The sequence below is a fragment of the Atractosteus spatula genome, chromosome 28 (assembly GCF_055471065.1).
Source record: "Atractosteus spatula isolate fAtrSpa1 chromosome 28, fAtrSpa1.hap1, whole genome shotgun sequence".
NCBI lineage: Eukaryota > Metazoa > Chordata > Actinopteri > Semionotiformes > Lepisosteidae > Atractosteus > Atractosteus spatula.
This window is the reverse complement of record NC_142733.1, coordinates 7,230,788-7,249,888: the sequence shown is the minus strand read 5'-3', so window position 1 is coordinate 7,249,888 and position 19,101 is coordinate 7,230,788. Positions and strand designations below refer to the sequence as shown.

General features: G+C 44.4%; 1 protein-coding gene across 1 annotated transcript in view; it reads left to right on the top strand.

The window, feature by feature from the left end:
• Window positions 1-9,709: 9,709 nt before the first annotated feature.
• kcnn1a (potassium intermediate/small conductance calcium-activated channel, subfamily N, member 1a) overlaps window positions 9,710-19,101 on the top strand; it is a 65,476-nt gene continuing 56,084 nt past the window's right edge. Inside the window, exon 1 of the mRNA XM_088907623.1 lies at window positions 9,710-10,927. Within this exon, the coding sequence (XP_088763749.1) occupies window positions 9,710-10,927 (1,218 nt within the window). The remainder of the gene's footprint in view (window positions 10,928-19,101) is intronic.

Below are 19,101 nucleotides of genomic sequence, written 5' to 3'. Positions count from 1 at the left end.
CTTTTGAGTTTGACTGCAAAATGTCAACTTCTTGTGACTTCCAATCTATCCATCTTCTTATGTTGAAAGCATAATCATTACTCTTATACAATCAATAGCTTTCTGGCCGCTTGAAAATATATCCATGTGTTCTACTAGGTTAACCAGAAAGCACAGTGCTGCATGTGTAATGGCAGATCAAACCCATCCTCTTTGCAGGTGTCATCCCTCCAGTTTCATAGCTGCCCATAACTGGTGTCACTGTGCTGCCTTCAGTCGGAATACTCATTAGTGCTCGTGAAGAGAACGAGCATCCCTCCCACCCAGCCCTTTCAGAGAGCCCGTGACGGGGGCGGACATGAAGAGGAGAGCCTTTCCTGGTTTTTGAAAACTGCTCCTTCCAAGTCCCGGCTTTGGAAGACGGAGGAAGAAAAGGAAAGCAGTTGAAATTGACCCCAACATCTTCAAAGAACTTGGCTCATGGAACAAGAAAGCACGCTTGCAGAAGCAGTCCAGTCGCAAGTAAGCTTTTCCTACACCTTGTTTTTCTGGGGAATGTTTCAGAACGGCTTTTGGGGCGGTTTATGAAGTAGCTTACCTGAATGTGCGTGTGGCCAAATTGCACGTCCTTCAACTTGAATCGGCAACCAACGGTATGACTCCATATGTTTTAACAAGCTAAACCTAAGGTAAAATTAACAAGAGAAAATCTTCACGCAAGATAAATTCACATAAAGGGTGAACATTTAAAAGCCCATTTATCTGTGTCATAGTGTGCACGCTTGCTGTAAAAGGATGATACAGGTATTGTGTTGTCTGTGAATTTCCAAGGAATTTAGGATCCATCTTCTGTCTGGTGTCCTGAGCAAATTGGAAATTTCATGTCTTTTCAGTGAAGATGTGGGATTTCTAGGTGGCACTGTGTCATGGCAGTAAGCGTTAGGTTTGATTCCAGATTCCTTTGTTGTCGGGTCTCAGGTGTGCGGAAAACAACTCGTTCATTTTAATGTATTCTGTGATGGCCAAATCTCGCCATGGCTGGACATGTCTGTCCCAGGGAGAAAAGCATTGCTTCCCGAGATGTTAAAGACAGGATTATATTCCGTGAGCAGGGATAGGTGCATTGGGTACTCTGAAACAGTAACCATATACTAGCAAGGAACATTAAATTTCACCTTTTACGCTGCATGCTTACTAGAGCTTTACCTTTTGCTCTTGTGCTTCATCATTCTACTAGGGTGGCTCTTCCTGTAATAGAGAAAGCTTAATCAAAGTCTCCTGTGGTGCATTTTCCCATTCATTTCAGAGTCTCAGTGCTTGTGCTGCACATTCCCTGGGCTTTGCATAGCTTATCAGTGGCTTGCTGCACCTGTCTGTGTTTTAACACGCTTGCACTCTGCTTTGCTCATTATTTAGAACACTCTTTTGGATCTCTGTTGGTTGTGGTTGTGATTTGATCCAACCGGCTGGCAGTTGATCTGCCTTAATGCAGTGCTATGTTTGTCCTTTCTCAGCGGGAATTGGTGCAAGAGGAGCTGTGTGGCTCTTCGGCCAGATGAGTCATTCCTTCCCTCCTCGTGTCTTCCTCCATGTGTTTTTGGCAGTTGTATTTTTGTAAGGGGATTACCCCTGGCTAATACCTTAATTCTTGGACAGCCTGGAAAGTTGCCTTCCTACACTGAAAACCTGATTTTGTCATAATACAAACAGATAAAGCTAGCCGAGCTATCCTTCAGTTTAATTTCTTATTAATTTCTTTTCAACATAATTAAATAAGCTGAAGAATGTCTAAAAAGACTAGCATGCTAGTTTCCTTGACTGAACTACTAATCTGTTGAGTTGGATCCCTTTTAGATCTGTGAATACAAATTCATCTCAGACCTGTAGCAACTCTAAAATTTTAAAACAAGCTGCAGAAGGGACACATTTTTATTATAATTGTTTTGGGTGTTCCATTACAGAAATGAAATATTTTGTGTCCTGACCTCCTAGTTGGTGATGGTTATGTCAGATTGTTGTACTGGACTCTGCCATAATTCAATAATGAATAATAAAAATAGAATATGTAGTACTTACAGGTTTCTTCATGCTTAGTTTCTGCCATGAGTCTTCAGTTCCATGCGGTGTGCTTTCAAGGGTTGTGTTTATCGGCCCTGTAGAGCACACACAGGAATAAGGAGAAGAGGAAAGGTCATCTGGTTCTGACAGGATGGCTAGGGACAGCAAATATGCCTCAGACCTCCTCCCTCACACACAAACAAGAGAAACCCACTGACGTGCACACAGTCGCATTGAGGGCCTGTGCTCAGAGCAAAAAAAGCTCACAGACAGAGGTGCTTTCTTTCTGGATGCTGTTGATCTCCCTTTTTTCTAAGTGCATAGGGGGAGTCATGTCTGTGCTTCAGCATAATACACTTGCGCTGTGGCACACATACTGTAGTGAAAGATTTCATTTTCTAGTGAAGGCTCACCTGCAGGTCCTGAACAACTGTTTCAGTTTTGTGCTACAAGGTGTGGCACTGTCAGTGTGTTTCATGTGCTGCATAAAAACAGTGTTTATGTTTGAATAATATTAGTGCTAGCATACTAGGATCCTATAGTACAGTGAACATAACCTTTTCAAAAACAAATCTGTTTCAGGTTTTTGTTTCTATAGTTCATTTTATTGAGTGCTTCTCAAGGAATGAAAAAACTTAAAAACAAAAAGAGCTCTTGGGGGGAAAAAACTGCTTGGATTAACTGAACAACACATGTGGGTAGACTTGTGGTTTTCCACATAGCCCCACTCAGGGGGAAAATTAATTCTGGGCTCTTTCAGAGACGTGGTAGTTTCAGTGTGCCGTATTAATGGCACGTCATCTCTTATTCCAAAGGGCAAAAGCTTTGTGAGAAAAGGCTGCCACAAGCCATCTCTCCTGGTTCGCATGAGAAGATGCATTTTTGTCTTTCTAGAAAACAAATGGTGGATATATTACCCTTAAATACCTAAAAGCAGACATTTTAATGCTCCAGGACAAATAGTCTCTCATAAAAAGCGGATGTGAGTTTGACAGATTGATTCATGGCAGACAGGATGTTATTAGACTGCTGTGCTTTGACACACTGGGGACAGATTGCTCATTACCAGCCCGTTCCCTCTGTTTTCAATTTCACTCTTTCGTTCTGTCCCTTCCCTTCTTGTCTGCTGCTTCTCCTCTTTGCTTCCCTTCTTATTGCTCCGGCTCTCTCTCTCTCTCTCCATTTATTCTCTCCAGTCTGTCAGTCAATCTGCCCTTTTCGGTCCATCCCCTTCAATCTGAATCACTGCCTCTCCTTGCCTGGAGTCTCCCTTTCGCCTCCCTTTCGCCTCCCTTTCGCCTCCCTTTCGCCTCCCTTCGCCTCTACAGAATACCCCTCCTCCCTTTCTCTTCCCCCCTCGCTCACTGCTCCCTGCACCTCTCTCCTTGCTTTGCCGGTTTCATGCTCTCTCTTGGTTGCCCTCTCTTTTCTGGGTGCCCAGATCACCCAGCAGCTCCATTTCACCGGAGCTCAGCAGGCGTGAGCCTGGTCAGTACCTGGATGGGAGACTCCTGGGAAAGCTAAGGAAGAGGTGTTAGTGGGATCAGTAGGAGGCGCCCATCGTGTGGTCTATGTGGATCCTAATACACAATAGCGATAGAGCACACTATGCTCTAAATGGTGCAGTCCTTTGCACGAGACGGAAAACCGAGCTCCTGACTCTCTGTGGTCATTAAAGATTCCAGGGCATTTCTGGAAAAGAATAGGGGTGTTACCCCAGTTTTCTGGTCAAAATTCCCCCTGACCTTTACCAATCATGGCCTCTTAATAATCCCCATCTATGGATTGGCTTCATCACTCTGGTCTCCTCTGCACTGATAATGTGGTGTGAGTGTACTGGCTCGCTTTGCCAATCGGTGGGGTCTACACATTGGTGATGGTGGAGAGTTCCCATTGCCTGTAAAGCACTTTGAGCACAGTGTCCAGCATGTTATCCTTGCTGCCAAATCTTCAGTGACTCACTGCAGGATCGAGAATCGGGGACCTGTCCAGTCTGCTCTGAAACACGGCTCCGCGACGGGAGGTTTACCACGTGCCTCTGACTGACACCTGTTTTTAGTCATCCAGCTGTTGACTCATCTCCCCACTGACTCGGTATCTGCTGACTTCCACTCCATTGCTTCACTGAACCCTTGACTGAAGACATCATTTACCTGTAATAGACCTTTCTAATTGTTTTACTGCTCTTCCAATTTGTTTAGGTTATTTCCTGTGAATATTTCCACCCTTCTGCAGTCACAAGGCTCAAAACTATTCAGAAAGGCCTAATTAGCAAATTCTTTAAAGTGGGTTTTAGTTTAAGTAAATCCAACTAGCGTTAAACAAGTGTAAGCTGAGAAGCCCTGCTCCCACAGATCGCTGTGTCAACCCTTGTCTTTCTTGGGTGTCTTTTTCTCACTGCCCACAGCTGGGATCTCTGATCCTCGTCCTGGAGGGCCAGTACATCTCCATGTTTTCAGCAGAGCGTGGCGTGTAACAGCTCGAATCAGATCATTATTGTGGCTTAATTGGGCCATTTTAACAGTATCTCAGGTGCCGGAGCTGCCTGGAAGAGCATTTCAATAGGATCAAAGTGAAAGTGTAACTGATCTTCAGAGGCTGGTGCTTTAAAGAGACTTAGAAACGTAGAGACACAGCTATAAGGACTGCGAGAGACCTGGCGTAGGGATTGGGAACAGGCAACCTAGACTTCGGCAATGTCTTTCTGGTGTTCTTCCGCAGTGAAATAGAGCTGATGTTTGATTTTGAAAGACACGATGGGGAGTGAATTGTTTCACTTTTCACTTGCTAGTCGGCACACTGCTTTAGGAAGCAAGCAAGCTTTTTTTTCCCCGATAAAAAGCCATCTTTTCAATATTTGTTGCGACTGTGAACATGCATATATCCTTTCCTCATTTATCTAAAGAAATTAATAACTGCTGTTCACTCAGTAGAACTTGACTTTCTTCAACATACTGTTTCATCTTCAGCTTTGTGACTGACCATCCAAAGCTTTGTCCTTAGACCCTCCGTTCCCATTTGCTCATCGTCCCGGGAGCCCCCTGGTGGCTGCCCGTGGGACTGCCTGCAGTTCATTGAACAGGTGGGGAAGCCGGGAAGGACTCGATTCCTGCCTGAATCAATAATTCAGCCAGCGCGTCTATTATATAAGACCTGGGAGCTGCGTAACCCCAAGGATTCCCAGCAAACATTAACCTCTTCTTCCCACCTGAAGGAAAAAATAACTATATATCTCCATAATAGAGATTTATACCATTGTCGTACGAGAATATACGACCAAACGCACAGTGCGTTGCTGCGTGCGAGCTATTATCCGTGCTTTTTAATGCGTACAAAAGCATTGTTGTGTTCACAAACATGTTGCAACAGGATGCTGCAAAATGTTTGAATTAATAAAACAGAGCTGATCACGGCTAGAGCTTATTCGGCCGTAAAGTGTAGGAACCCTTTTACAGAACACGTGATCCCCACAACAGGACTAGATCCCGGGCGCTGTCTGCAGAGAACACGATTTCTCTGTATAACTGCCCGCTCAGATTACTCAACACAGTAGCAAGGTCTGGTAGCCCTGTATCTGTACCCACTCGGGCCATTTATTTATTTTTTTTTACGATTTTGGTTTCAAGTCTACGTACTGTAGCATGTGCAGCCTTGACTGGTTTATAGACGTGTCCAGATAGTCATGGACTAGGCCGGCAGAGAAAGAGGCCGGTTTGGGTAGGGGGGTTTCCATAGGGAACCTGCACAGCACTGGAGTGTTCTGCTTTCTCTCCCCGGCCTTCACTTGACTTTGGACTTGTTTTGGGAAAGGAGCGCGGTGTGTTGAGGTGGGTAAATAATTGATGTGATCATCACGTCCCAATACCACACGCAAGCGATACTTTGCCCTGCCCAGGAACCCACGCAGGTCAGGTAGAGACTAATTACTTAAAATGATTGGGTTACCACAGCAGCAGTGTCCCCGACTCTTGAGTGCCTCCAAATTCCAGATGCCCTGCAAGAAAGGAACTGTAATAATAAACCAGGGCCAGAATGGGACCTGGCACCTTCTGAGCCCTCTCCCGCTGAGGAAAAAACGTCAACTGCCTTTCTACGAATATTAAAGTTATCGCTACTCCCATGCTCGCTGTGGTTGCCATTATTAGCAGCAGGGCGTTTCTGTGTTTGAGGCACAGCGAGTCATCAGGCCGGAGCGAATCTTGGTTTCCGTGGCGTTGAGCGAACAGAGAGCACAAGACTCCGCCCCTCTCCAGGATGGGATGCCAGCGCAGAGCCCACTCCCAGCACATATGGGTCCCCATTCCTACAGCTGGGACTGGAGCCACAGGGGTAAAGCACTTCACTCGAGATACAGACAGGGAACTCGAACCCAGTGCCTGTGAGTGACAAGGCCACAGGCTTACCTACGGCGCTACCCTGTCTCTATAGGTATCAGCAGCACTGCTGTGAAAAAAACAGAACCAAGTCAGATCTATGAGAAAATTGTATAGGAAAACAATGATTTAAAGCACCGAATCAACACTCAAAAGGTTATCATGCTGAATGTGAGAAGACCACAAGCCCATGTTCTTGGCTATTAAATTCTCACTGTCTGCCATGGGATCTTGGAAAAGCATTTCGAGGTTCAGAGTTTTCATGTTCTCGTGTCACAACCATCCTTGTTTAGGTAAACTAAATCGTAAAAAATGCCGCTCCTTAGAGCGAACTTTGAGGGAATCCACCTCGTGTCTTACCATGAAATGCAGTAATCTAATGAGGGGTTTTCAAAATTTCAGATTCGCTGTATTGTGAATGAGAGAAATAACATTAACAAGGGAAAACAGAGATAGCTGAGCAGTATAAAAACACGAACGCAATAGGGAGTTGGCCCACTCTTGAGCTCTGTACTGCCTCCCATGTGCTCTGTGGCGGTAGGTGGTAATACAGGCCTTGTCAAAACCTCAGGGATCCGGCTCCTGGCTGCCTGGGAGGCCCATTTAATCAGCCGTACTGTACTGCCAGCCCATAAATCTCTGCTTACACCGATATTTCCATTGACATCCTGACACAGGGCAGTTTTAATAAGTGCTGTTTATGTCAACATCAATACTAGAGATTAATAAAAGGATCACTTAGCCATTCATTTAGAGTAGTCCTCTGCGATTCATTCAGGTCCCGCGCAGCTTCTCAAGGAGTCTTGCATTAGGATCCTTGCAGGAATCCCAATAAAGTCGCCTGGCAATAACATTTTCATATAGTTTTCAAACCGATTTTCAAGCCTTTGAGTTCATTATTGTTCTGCATAGGGCTAATTATACATTCAACAACATAGCTTTGTGCCTATTTATAGCCCAATGCTAGTGTTTTGCACAGCGAAAAGCAGAGGACTGACCTGAAAGTCACCTGCAAAAGACAGGCCCTGTTAGATCTGGACACCTCCACTTTCTTTTTCCCAGGGAAAATGCCTAGAGAGGTTTCAGACACTCCTATAATACATTTTCCACGCAGCGTAACTTATTGCTATCTGCCATCTCGGATTCCCATACCTAAGCTCTCCCCAAATAGCCTTAATACAAATACGAGGCTCTGAATGCAGCCTGAGAGTGTTGACTACATGGCTAGTGCAATCTGCATTGTTTGACGTCTCCTTTCATTCTTGCTTGCTTTCCTTCTGTGTCTTTTGTGCGTCTCCTGAATACCCCTCTCTATCATTCCTTTCAGATTCGTATTTGCCCCCCAACTGTAGCTGCTTCAACCTACTCCTGCACAGATGGAACTAGCAAGCAGCTTGAGAGAGGGATTACTCTTCGAGATGGTTTTACAGTTTGGCAAGTTACAGGAGAATCATTGAAATGTCTTTTCTAAAGCAGCGTTCTGTGAAATACCTATTTTCAGCAAATGCCATGTAGGTGCCTTAATGGGATCATATGTTTTTATGTATTAATAAACTGAAATGGCTGTACAGGAGGTGCGCATGAATGATTTATAGTGACCTACACAGATCTATTGCGCTCCGAGGTATGATTTGAATATATTTTGTTTTAATTATGTATGTCTGCAGATGAAGAGAATAGAAGACGAATGACTGTAAAATGCCAAGTGTCTATTACAAATCATTGAAAAATTAGATGAATATTTTACTGTATAAGAAAAGTTTACCAAAAAACTCTGCAGTCCTTCTCTCCCTGTCATATACCGTTCTGACAGTCACCAGTATTTAAAGAAGATACTCGCTTTCAGTCTCTCATTCCTTGTTCTTTTTACTATGATAAACTCATGTCACTCTGTCCACGTTCCAAGAAATGCCCTCTCTCTCCCACTCTCTCTCTCCCTAACTCCATCCAGCCACTTTCACCGTCATCTCGTCCGTCACTGGCGTATCTGTCGCTTGACTGCTACCATTATTCTAAAAAGGGTTCGTTCAGTCACGATGGGAGGTGGTCTTTGAAAGGAGTACATGTACTGAATCTAAGCACAGGGCGTTCGTGTTTTAATCGTTTGCTACTGCTTGTGCACCCTTCCCGTCCACATATTTTGAATTATGGACTCCTGAAATAATTGCTCTACAAAATAGAGCTCGGCGTTTTAGATCACAATCCTTCATGCCCATTCATATTTTTTATTAGTCCATAAGCGTCAAAATTTTTGGTTGGTCTGAATGTCCAAAAAAATGTCGTGTAAAACTAGCTTTTTATGGATCCGTCAAGGGATGTTCTTTTTTTCTGTATTATTGGCTTAATCAGAGATGGTTGAAAATCCGGTTGTATTTGAACGCACCTGAAGTCCATATGCGCACTCTGTTACAATTACAGAGCAGGACAGGGCTGGATTCATTGGTGTATGTGCTGAACGTAACACGAAACGGCGTTTGACCATGATCAAATATTTAGTGCAGCCTGTTCATCAAATAAATATTACTTAGGTTTTTAGACGATTAAAATGGCCTTGTAATACCGCATAGATCTACTGTATCTGTGTGTACTGTGAATCTATGATGTTGGTGATAGCATGTATAAACGTAGTTTTCTTCAGTTTATTTTAACAGCGCTGATACCCTCCAGAAAGCTGTTGAGAGGTGACATTTTTGCGCGGTATAGATCCCATTAAAATTAAGAGGACAGAGGAAAGGACTTGGCGCTCTCAAGTCCCGTGAAGAGCGTGCCTTCGCAGTTTGGGAAAGTGGGGCACTGGACGAGCAAAAGACATTAATGAAGATGTACGCACTGCAGTCCGAGGGCAGGAAGAAGTTGGAAAGACAGAAGGGAAACCGTTTCCAAGACTAATTTAATTAGAGGTCGGGATTATTTAACTTCTAATGCAACCTTAAGCTCTTCAACCGCTTCTGAAATCCCTATGGGCGTTAAGAGATTTCGGTTTCGATCATGGTGGTCAGTGGCTTTAGAGGACGGGTAGGATTGTACACAGACTTGCCGAACCTGTCTGAACACTGATTCACATCTCCACCTCGCTCTCGGTAGGTGGGGGGGATTCATTCAAGTAACAGTGTTTGGACCAGTTTTCACATCTAGGCGGTGTGTTTCGTAGCCCTAACCGTGACGTTATGAGGCTGGTCTTGGTCAGACCTACCAATGAGACGGGTCGGCTCGATTCTGCCGGGGCTGTTCGCAATGAAAGGGTGCCGGTGCGCTGCATCGCACGGGAACAGCCCCAGAAAGACGGAGCTGTAGAGGGGATGCAGCATCGGCACACGGGAGCTGTCTTCCAGCACCAGCCCCCCGGACAAGAGCAGGACGGCGCGCACGGCGTTGCGAGTCATTCTCAGAGAGCAGTACCGAGCCCGGCCGGTCTTGCCGCGCTTGCCCAGCCGCAAAACGCCCCATTCTGCAGCCTGCCTCCGCCGCCGCAGCCGCACAAGCAGCGCTGCGCCGCCTCGCTTCGCCAGAACCGCCACGAACCGCCCAGTCCGAGCCCTTTCGCTCAGAAAGGTAGCACCCCTCCTCAGCTGCTGCGGCACGGCGGTCCACCGCCGATAACAAGCCACGGAACCGGCCAGCGACTCGCCGATCAGGGCTGTGGCTTGGCCAGCCAGTCCCTGCGTCCGCAACAGGATCTCGGGGCCGCAGCCGGCGTTAATTCGCAGTCGGAGCAGCACCTCTTCCAGAACTGCCACTGCAGTTATTGGACGGAGGCGAACCCTCCTCAGCGGCACCAGCCCCGCTGCTGCCCACCACAGCCCTCCCCATCGTCGCCGCCGCCGCCGCCGCCGTCGCGGCTATTTCCGCAGAACCCGAATCGGGGGGATCATTTGCAAAAGGGCGCTAATTGCCAACAGGAGCACCTCGGCAGCCACTGCAGAAGGGAAGGAGGGCTACCAGCGCCGAACCAGCTGTTGCAGCATCAGCCTCATAATCATTTCAAGCAACAGCAGGAGCAGAACCCCTCCTCTGGCTCAGTAACACGGAAGGCACAGCCAGCGCAGCTGAACAGTTCAGGCGAGTCGGCCGAAGTCCACCGGCGAGCGTTTGCGTTTCAACCTCAGGACCCGCAGCCTGCGCCTCCGTTGCAGGTGCAGCAGCAGCAGCAGCGGCTGGTGGGGAGCAGCCTGCCGACCCACCACTGCGCCAACGGAGCGGGGGAGCCGCACGGCAGCCAGCGCCGGCTACGGCTGCCGCAGCCGCCACAGCACGGCGCGCCCGGGCAACACGTCCAGCCGCGGACGCGTCCGCCGCACTGTGACCGCGACTGCGAGAAGCCGGGCGCGGAAAATCAATCGCACCCGCAGCCCCGGCACTGCCCCCCGCCCTCAGCCGCCCAGCCCTGCCGCCAGCTCGTGAGTAACTTCTCCGCGGGCAGCAGCGCCGCCAGCAGCCTGCTTCAGTCCCCCAGCCGCCGCCTGTGGCCGGAGAACCACGACGAGGAGGGAAAGCAGACCCGGACGGAGCAACAGCAGGTACTGTAGATTTACATTTCAGCACTGGTCGTGTCTCCCAAACAGGTACGCTTCTTGGTTAGCCCCCCCCCCTGCGCGCTTCCTCGTAATGCTGGTACAGTACATTATCTCGGCGGCGGAGCGCCGTGTGTAAGCAAGGTGTCTCCGGGGATTAACAGAATACGTCCTTGTTGTGTTTAAAACTTGACGGCCGTATTCCGTGTCTCTCAAGAGACCGTGTTGGGTTTCTCCATCGAATGTTTTTCTTCTGTTGCTTTCCCGGTGCACTCGCGCGAAAAGGCTGTGAAGATCCTAACCTCTAGACGGTTGTTTGGAAGGAGCAAATGCATTTTTAAAGAGGCGTATTGCAGACCGCATTCTCATTGTACTTTCACGCCTTCTTATTTATTGGTCTTGTTAATTTTATTATCGATGTAATAATATCAGTATTGTTTTAAATGTTGGACAATTATGAATGCCGTTAGGATTTTGCGGTGCCGTTTGTGATGGACTACTATGTTTAGAAAATAATATTGCATGAAGAATGCAGGACTTTTGTTGTGTTTTTTTATATATATATACACACATACTGTACATTACAACCTAATATCACTGGTCTCTTTACATTATGTTAGAAAAGATTAAGAATGTCTGCTCAAATCGCACGGTTTCGGAAATCCAGTTTCTGCTCTGATCCCGAAGAAAATTTCCGGCAGGAAGTTTGAATTTACACCTAGAACATGTTAATTCCTTTAAGATAGTGAGGGGACGGCTATTTAATCGCTAAGCGTTTTTTTTGTTGTTGGAAGACGGGATGTGGGATTTAAGGTGTGATATATGCTGTTTGTGCCTGTTATGTTCAGTGTGATCTTGGACCGCAGGTTCAAGGATATCGTGCGAATTTCTTTGCAGAATAAAGGAAGGATTGCACCACTGACATTCATCACTGCCCGTCTTCCTTCTCTCTCTTTATCAAAGGCAGGAAGATTAACCGTTTGCTCGTTCTCTAACGTTTTTAAGGCTGCGATTCCGAAAAGTCGAAGCGACCATAAAAGACTGTGAAACCGCGCCGGTCCCAACTTTGCCCGCTGGTCTGCGGTCATTTATGATGACAATGAATTGGAGCAGGTTTATCGAGCAAGGTCAGAGCAATCGTTACTAGCAATCCGGACACACGAAATTACATTGATACCGACAAGAAACACAACACATTAGACTGCGGCATCTTATGGTCCACTTCACCTAGTCTCTTAGTGTTAGCATTATACCGAGCAAAATTGTCACGACTGCATAACTAAATAAAAGTTCCAAAAAGTGAATTGATAACTATAATAAGAAATAATATAACCGTAAAGTAGGCCAATATCATGCCCACATAATAAAATAAAAGTTCTGAAGAGTAAAAATAATATTTTTATTATAAAGTAGCTCGAAAGCACTTCGGATGTTGGCTGTTTAGAAGTTAACATTTATTGGCAACCATCAGCAGAGGCTGTAAACTAATTAATTAGTGTAAAAGTCTTTAAAATGTGTTCAAGCACATTAGTAAAAGTATATGGAAATGTGTATTACAGAGTCTGCAAAGTACAGCACACACTGCAAGGTATAAATTCATTTAGCTGATGTTACCAGATGAGCACAGGCGTCTCTGATATTATGGCTCTTATTATTTAAGAAATAAATACGACCTTTCACAATAATAATATTTTAGTGACAACTGGAGAGCAGGCAGAGAGGTGGGAATGCGTGAGGACTTCAGGGAAAACTTTGGAACGGGGACAGGCCCAGACATCAGAGGCTTACCAGCCACTACGAGCTTTGGAGGAAAATAAAGTCCAGTGTCCAGCCAGCAGTGGGAGAAACAGAATGAGGTTCAAACAAAAAGAAAAGCAAACAGCTCATAAAGTTCATTCCATATAAAGAACATATCGTTAGTTCATTGCAGTAACTGCATTGTTATATGACAGCTACTTGTTTTCACATGGATGCATAAAGATGCATCAGATAATCACTAGACTTTTAGTTGTGAAAGTCATTTGGTCAGGAGTTCCTTGACCAGATGTTACAAATGATGAAAACCTGCTGGTGTTGAGCTTGTCAGGTCTGGGCAGTGATGTCCTCTGAAGCACGTGGTCAGTGCTATTGTGGTTCAGAGGTAATTACTCTTCTGGTCATGTCACCTATTTCGAGATGCAACTTGACCCCGTGACTCGGAAGCATCGGATTTCAGGCCCTAGATAGGTGTCCGCATTGAGTGACCGACTGCAGGAGGACACTGCAGTCTGAAATGCTGCCCCTGGCTTTAGGTGGGGCACTATATCATGAACACAGGACAGGTGACACACAAGAGGAGGTCATTTGGCCTATCTGGCACGTTTGGCTGCTAAGTAGTGGAATGATCCAAAAATGTTCTCCAGCAGTTTCAGGATCCCATGGAGTCAGTTTCAACAAGGTGATGAGAGATTTTTTTCCAGACTTCTCTAACCCTCAGCATGAAGACACGTCTCCCATTTTCTGTCCTGAAAGTTGCTCAGCTGAACTTCCTCGTTTCCAAAGGTCCCTGTATCATTGTAGCAGCATTCCCCGAGGAAGAAAGGAATGGAAATCTGCTTGTTGCTGTTTTGTCGGGAGTTTTTTAGGTTGTAGAAAACAGCGAAAATGCTTTGTCAGGCTTTTTTCTCCTCAGTTCCACTGAGCTAGGATAAAGGTTGCAATTGATGTGCTTTTCTTGGGAAAGATCATTTGGGGGTTTCTATGTGAATTAAAGACTTTTACATTCCAGGTTTGTGGGTTTTAACTTTTTTTTAAAGAGATTAGACTTGATTTTGATTCCAGTACTTTTACTCAGGAGGATAAAAAAAAATGTTCACAACATGTAATGCACTGCGGTAACTAGACAGAAAATGTGTTTTAACTAAGGCTTCACCTGAAGCTGCATCCAATCCTAAGTTTAGCATTTAGTGGAGAAGCAATGGGCTTGCTTATAGTTCAGAACAGGTTATTTTAAGGCCAAAGAACCTGTCAGGGGTCTCCTCACAATGGCATTTGTGCTGCACAGACCAGTGTTGTGTAAGGACATCTTTCACCTGCTCTCCAAGGAAAACCATAATTAAATTGCTATGCTTTTGCATACAGAAGACTTTTTTTACAGTCAACATAGCTAAAAAAACTAAGTATCCACATGGCGTTACAAACAGCGTCGCTTATCAATAAGGTGTAACCAGTCCAGTCCAGTGTCCTGTTCTGATTCTAACTGCACCTTTTTAACACTCGAGAATAAGGACATTCTTGTGATTTATGGCTTTAAGTGATTTCTTTTCCTGGAAAGCAAAACTTCTGTCTCTTTTGTTGACCTACAATAAAGACCAGTTTAGTTTTCACAACTAAATGTAAACGAAAGTAATGCTGGCCTTTCCACACCTATATAAAATCCCAGTTCATTTTTTAAATTTTGGGTTCGCATTTTCTTCCAGATTGTTGATTGCTCTAATGTTTCTAGCTGATCATGTGGGATTTTAGAAAATCTTTCTGTAATTCATGTGGCATAGAGATAGGTGGTTAAGAAACATTGTGGAGTTATTGTTTTTAATAATACTCTCTTTTCAAAATGACAGTACGGAAAAGCACTGCCTACTCATGTCTCTGTATCTTTAGCTTCTGTGTTGTAAGGTAGTGTTTGTCAACATAAGAACAAGTAAAGGTTTATTCCATGCTGAAAAGAGAAGAAAATAAACACAAAGTTTTGGCTGTGGAGACTTTTTCAGGTGTCAACGTAGGCCATCATTGTCACTAGGCTTATTGTGTACATACAGCCCTACAGAGCGTTCTTGTGCCTCAGACCTATACCAGATTTGTTCCTTTGGCTCATTTGGTGATTGAGCTAAGTACTGGAGAAAAAACAAAGTAAATATCCTGGGGAGGAGAAAGCATTTGTACAGAATGGATCCACGGACAGGAACTACATTAAAATGCAGAGGACTTGGACTGTTTCTCTACACGCGCAAGGACAAGCTCGTGTGAGTGGGCACGAACAAGTCGAGACGTATAGGCTATGTGCGCTGTATGTACGTGTAACACAAATCCTGTTTTCCACATGGATTGGCTGGCCAGGCCCCAGGTACTCTTTAACTGCAGCTGTCTTTGTTATGGTCAGGAAAGTGCACTGTCTGTGCTTGAGAAAAGCCCCCAGTGTGCATTGTCAGGGGGAAGCTCGGGGGGGGGGGGGGGTTATTGCAAAGAGGAGAATTCTTTTTGCACAGACCCACTTGCCTATTGAAATAGCATTTGCAATCAGGCGAATATTCATTTTCAAATTCAGCGGAGTGCAAGAGCTACAGGGAGTGTGTCGTCTTCTAACCCGGGTGGTCTATGTGATCTGATTTCTTTGCCTTCACAAAAAAGGCACGTTTTTCACAATACAAGGCAGTCCTCGCAGTATAGCTATGTACCAGCTTCACAAACTGTAGGGCCGCAAACAACAATAATAATTATTATAATAAGTGCTTACACTTTTATGGCTTTTTCTGGACACTCCACTCAAAGTGCTTTACAGGTAATGGGGACTCCCCTCCACCACCACTAATGTGCAGCCCTGGATGATGTGACAGCAGCCATAGTGCATAGTGCTCACTGCACATCAGCTATCAGTGGTGATGAAGCCAGTTCAGAGATGGGGATTATTAGGAATCCATGATGGGTAAGGGCCAATGAGAAATTTGGCCAGGACACCAGGGTTACACCCCTACTCTTTTTGAGAAAAGCCCTGGGATTTTTAATGACCACAGAGAGTCACGACCTCGGTTTTACGTCTCATCCAAAGGACGGCGCCTATGTACAGTATAGTGTTCCCGTCACTATACTGGGGCATTAGGACCCACATAGACCGCAGGGTGAGCACCCCCTGCTGGACCCACTAACACCTCTTCCAGCAGCAGCCTTATTTTTCCCAGGAGGTCTCCCAGCCAGGTACTGACCAGGCTCACACTGCTGAGCTTCAGTGGGCTGCCAGCTGTGAGTTGCAGGGTGATATGGCTGCTGGCTGCTAATGAAGGAGAGTGCATGACCAGCTGTACACCTGTAGTTATGGAAGTAATTGGAGACTCTGCTGTTATAATTATTAATGGCTCTGCAAATGTCTTCCTCCAGAGCGATGTGCACAGTACAGCAGTACACATAAGTGCAATACAATTTAGTATTTAAAAACTACAATTTAAAAACACTGCAATAAAGTTACAATAGTACAATGTGAAAATATCAAAATCATAATGAGTGTAAAGCAAAAATACAGTAGAAAAATTTAAATACATGTCAGATTCAATCAAAGTCAAAATGCAGTCTATTAATAATGCAAAGACAGTTAATAGTGTGGAATAGTGGTGAGGGCTCTGGACTTGTACTTGGGAAAACTGTAAGTTCAAATCCCATTTGGGAAAAGTGCCTTATGTAAGCCTAAGCCAGGTACGTCGCTCAGACTGATCTAGTAAAATACAGTACCTCGCTGTATAAATGCGTAGGATTATGAGGACTTTATCTAGAGTATCAGCCAAAGCAATTAATGGTTAAAATTGTTGTTATTTATTTATCAGTCAAGATTAGTTAGAAATGGGGAGTCCTTAACACTGGAAGAGCAGTACCAGGACACATCACGTTCTGGTATCTTCATTAAAGTTTATGCATGGACTCTTAGAGAATTTGATGCCTCTTGTTTATTTCAACATTGTTCAATAATATGGGCTGTTCTCCTAAACGGATACCTCTGGCTTATTTTCCAGGGTAGCCAGACGGTTAGAACATTATTGAACCTCCTCAACTCTCAGTTTAAGTGTGTTTATACCTGGGAAATGTCTTCCTTTCCTTCCAGACATCTAATATTTCTTGCAATGTATATCCCCCCCTGCTTCACTATCTACTCTGGATGGGAAATGTGCATTGAGACACTTCACTCTGCTTAAAGCACTCAAGCATAACCCAAGCGAAACTTAATCTGGTAATGAATCCATCAACACTACAGCCAAAAGAAATGTCAAAATATTTATTGCAGTCTAAACCTGGAATTAGGTTTAAACCAGGACAATAGACTCCCAGTGTCTATGCAATCGGGGAAAATGGCAACACAGTTATTTACTTAACTTTGAGTGGCTTCAGATGAGGTATTCTCAAAACGTTCTATTTCTTGTAATAAGGAAACCTGTGCATCGAAGTTGAGTGTTAAAATTGTCTTCAATGGTTCTAAAATGTAAAATATTTTCTGTTTTCCAAAAGAGGACTAAACTTGCAGCACTGGTTTTCTTCCTGTTTCTGCTTGTAGTCCGAGTGTATAGGCAGGACTGCAGAGTGACTATATACTGTACTACAGAGGTCTTCAACTTGCACACTGTGTCCCTGTTGTTTGGATATGTAGCATCAAGTAAACCTGCATAATTCTGTTGACAGCAGAAATTATATATTTTCAACACAGCATTACAATTCAAGCATGTGTAATCTGAAGATTAAAATGAAGTCAGCAAAGCCTTTGTGTGCTATTTTTTTAAAAAGCCTCCAGCTGATTTTTGATTATAATGATTGCTCTTTCTGACTACGACTCCTGTAATACATAGGAAGAATGTGGCAGTGAGCCCCCATCCATGTTGGTGAGGGGAAATATTAAGAATCTCTAGTTTACGTGAAAAATTAGCCATGAATTGTACACCAGGAATAATTCATGACACATTTAATATTTATATGCTTCTCAAATTGCATTTTAATGCCTAAATTCACCCTTCAATGCACCTCCAAACATGCCTTTTTTATACAAAGCTGTGACAGTACTAAGTAACAGTTTGCTAACAAACAGTGGAATATTCATTTTGGTTTCCTTCCCACACAGAGCTCTCTGCCACATAGGATCATCACTGGTTCATTGGCGAATGGGTATGTGCTGTGTCATTCTAATTCTGATCAATCATCCTTCAGTCTTTGATGGTCTCCAGCCTTCCAGTTCTACTTATCTCCTTCATTTCAGCTTTGTAATAATTTATCAATAATGTGTGTAGGCTGCATGTTCCAAATTCGCCCCCAGACTAAAGCTCATCGAAAGGTCCTCCAACTCATGTGAGCATACTCTTCATTTTTAGATAAATAAAATGGTTTCCATTAATGACCATTAATGAATTCATCCAGGTGTCATCAGATGTACGTAGGTTCTACACCATCTTAAGGCCTCAGTGTTACCAAGTGCACACAGAAAGACGTGTCTGGAATTTGACCTAATCAATCCCACTTTTCTTGAGATTCCTGAGCTCACACAGCTTCTGTTGCACATATCGTAGGTGTGGCCTCATGTAGTCTTTAGTTATTCTTATGGAAAAAGCCAAATGCAGTGAGATTCACCTGCCAAGCTAAAAAAGATTTAAATCATTGAACAGCTGGCCAGATGTGATGTGATGACCACAATGGAGCACTGTGGGCTCGATTCACTTCTCAATTAAAACTCTGTTTGTGTCTCCTAGCCATAAGGGGATTAGGTATGTGAGAAGACAAATTTAAAATCTGTGATCGCTGTCATAAAGAATATTGTTTTCCTAACAATCTCTTAATTCAGTTTTGAATGGCTGCGAAGGAGAGTACAGAAAGGGTGAATTCTGAAGTGACTGTCAAATTCACCAAGTTAATCCCGCAAATACACAAGTTCCTTTTTTATTGACAATAGTACAAGAGTAAAACATAATTTTAACACTGTGCACAATTTTAACGTGTGCATGTGACGAAGTGCACTGCAAATGGAGACTCGGGGTGGAATGACTTGTTCAGATGGGATACCATGAAGACACAATCTGGTCGCTGGTATTAATGCTGCACCGCCTCAGTAACACTATCCGAGTGTCAGTATCTCTATCCCCTGGCCTCCATCCTTCTATTTCTCTCACTCAGACAGAAAGGGGTAGGTGTCCCCCCTCTTCAGCCCTTCCCAGTCATGCATCCTCTTTCATAAAAGAGAAAAAAAAAACATTTAAATGGAGTCAATTTACACCAGGAACCCCAGAGGAAATTCAGGCACTGTGCTTAATTTCATAAAAAAAAAATCATAGCAGAAGAAAATCATAGCCTTGAGCAGCAGCAAACACAATTTCGGAACCTAATCAGCACACACCTTAACTGTGTTAATAACAATAAAGAAAAGGGTGCTGAGAATTGTGGGGGGGATCATGGTTTCTTGC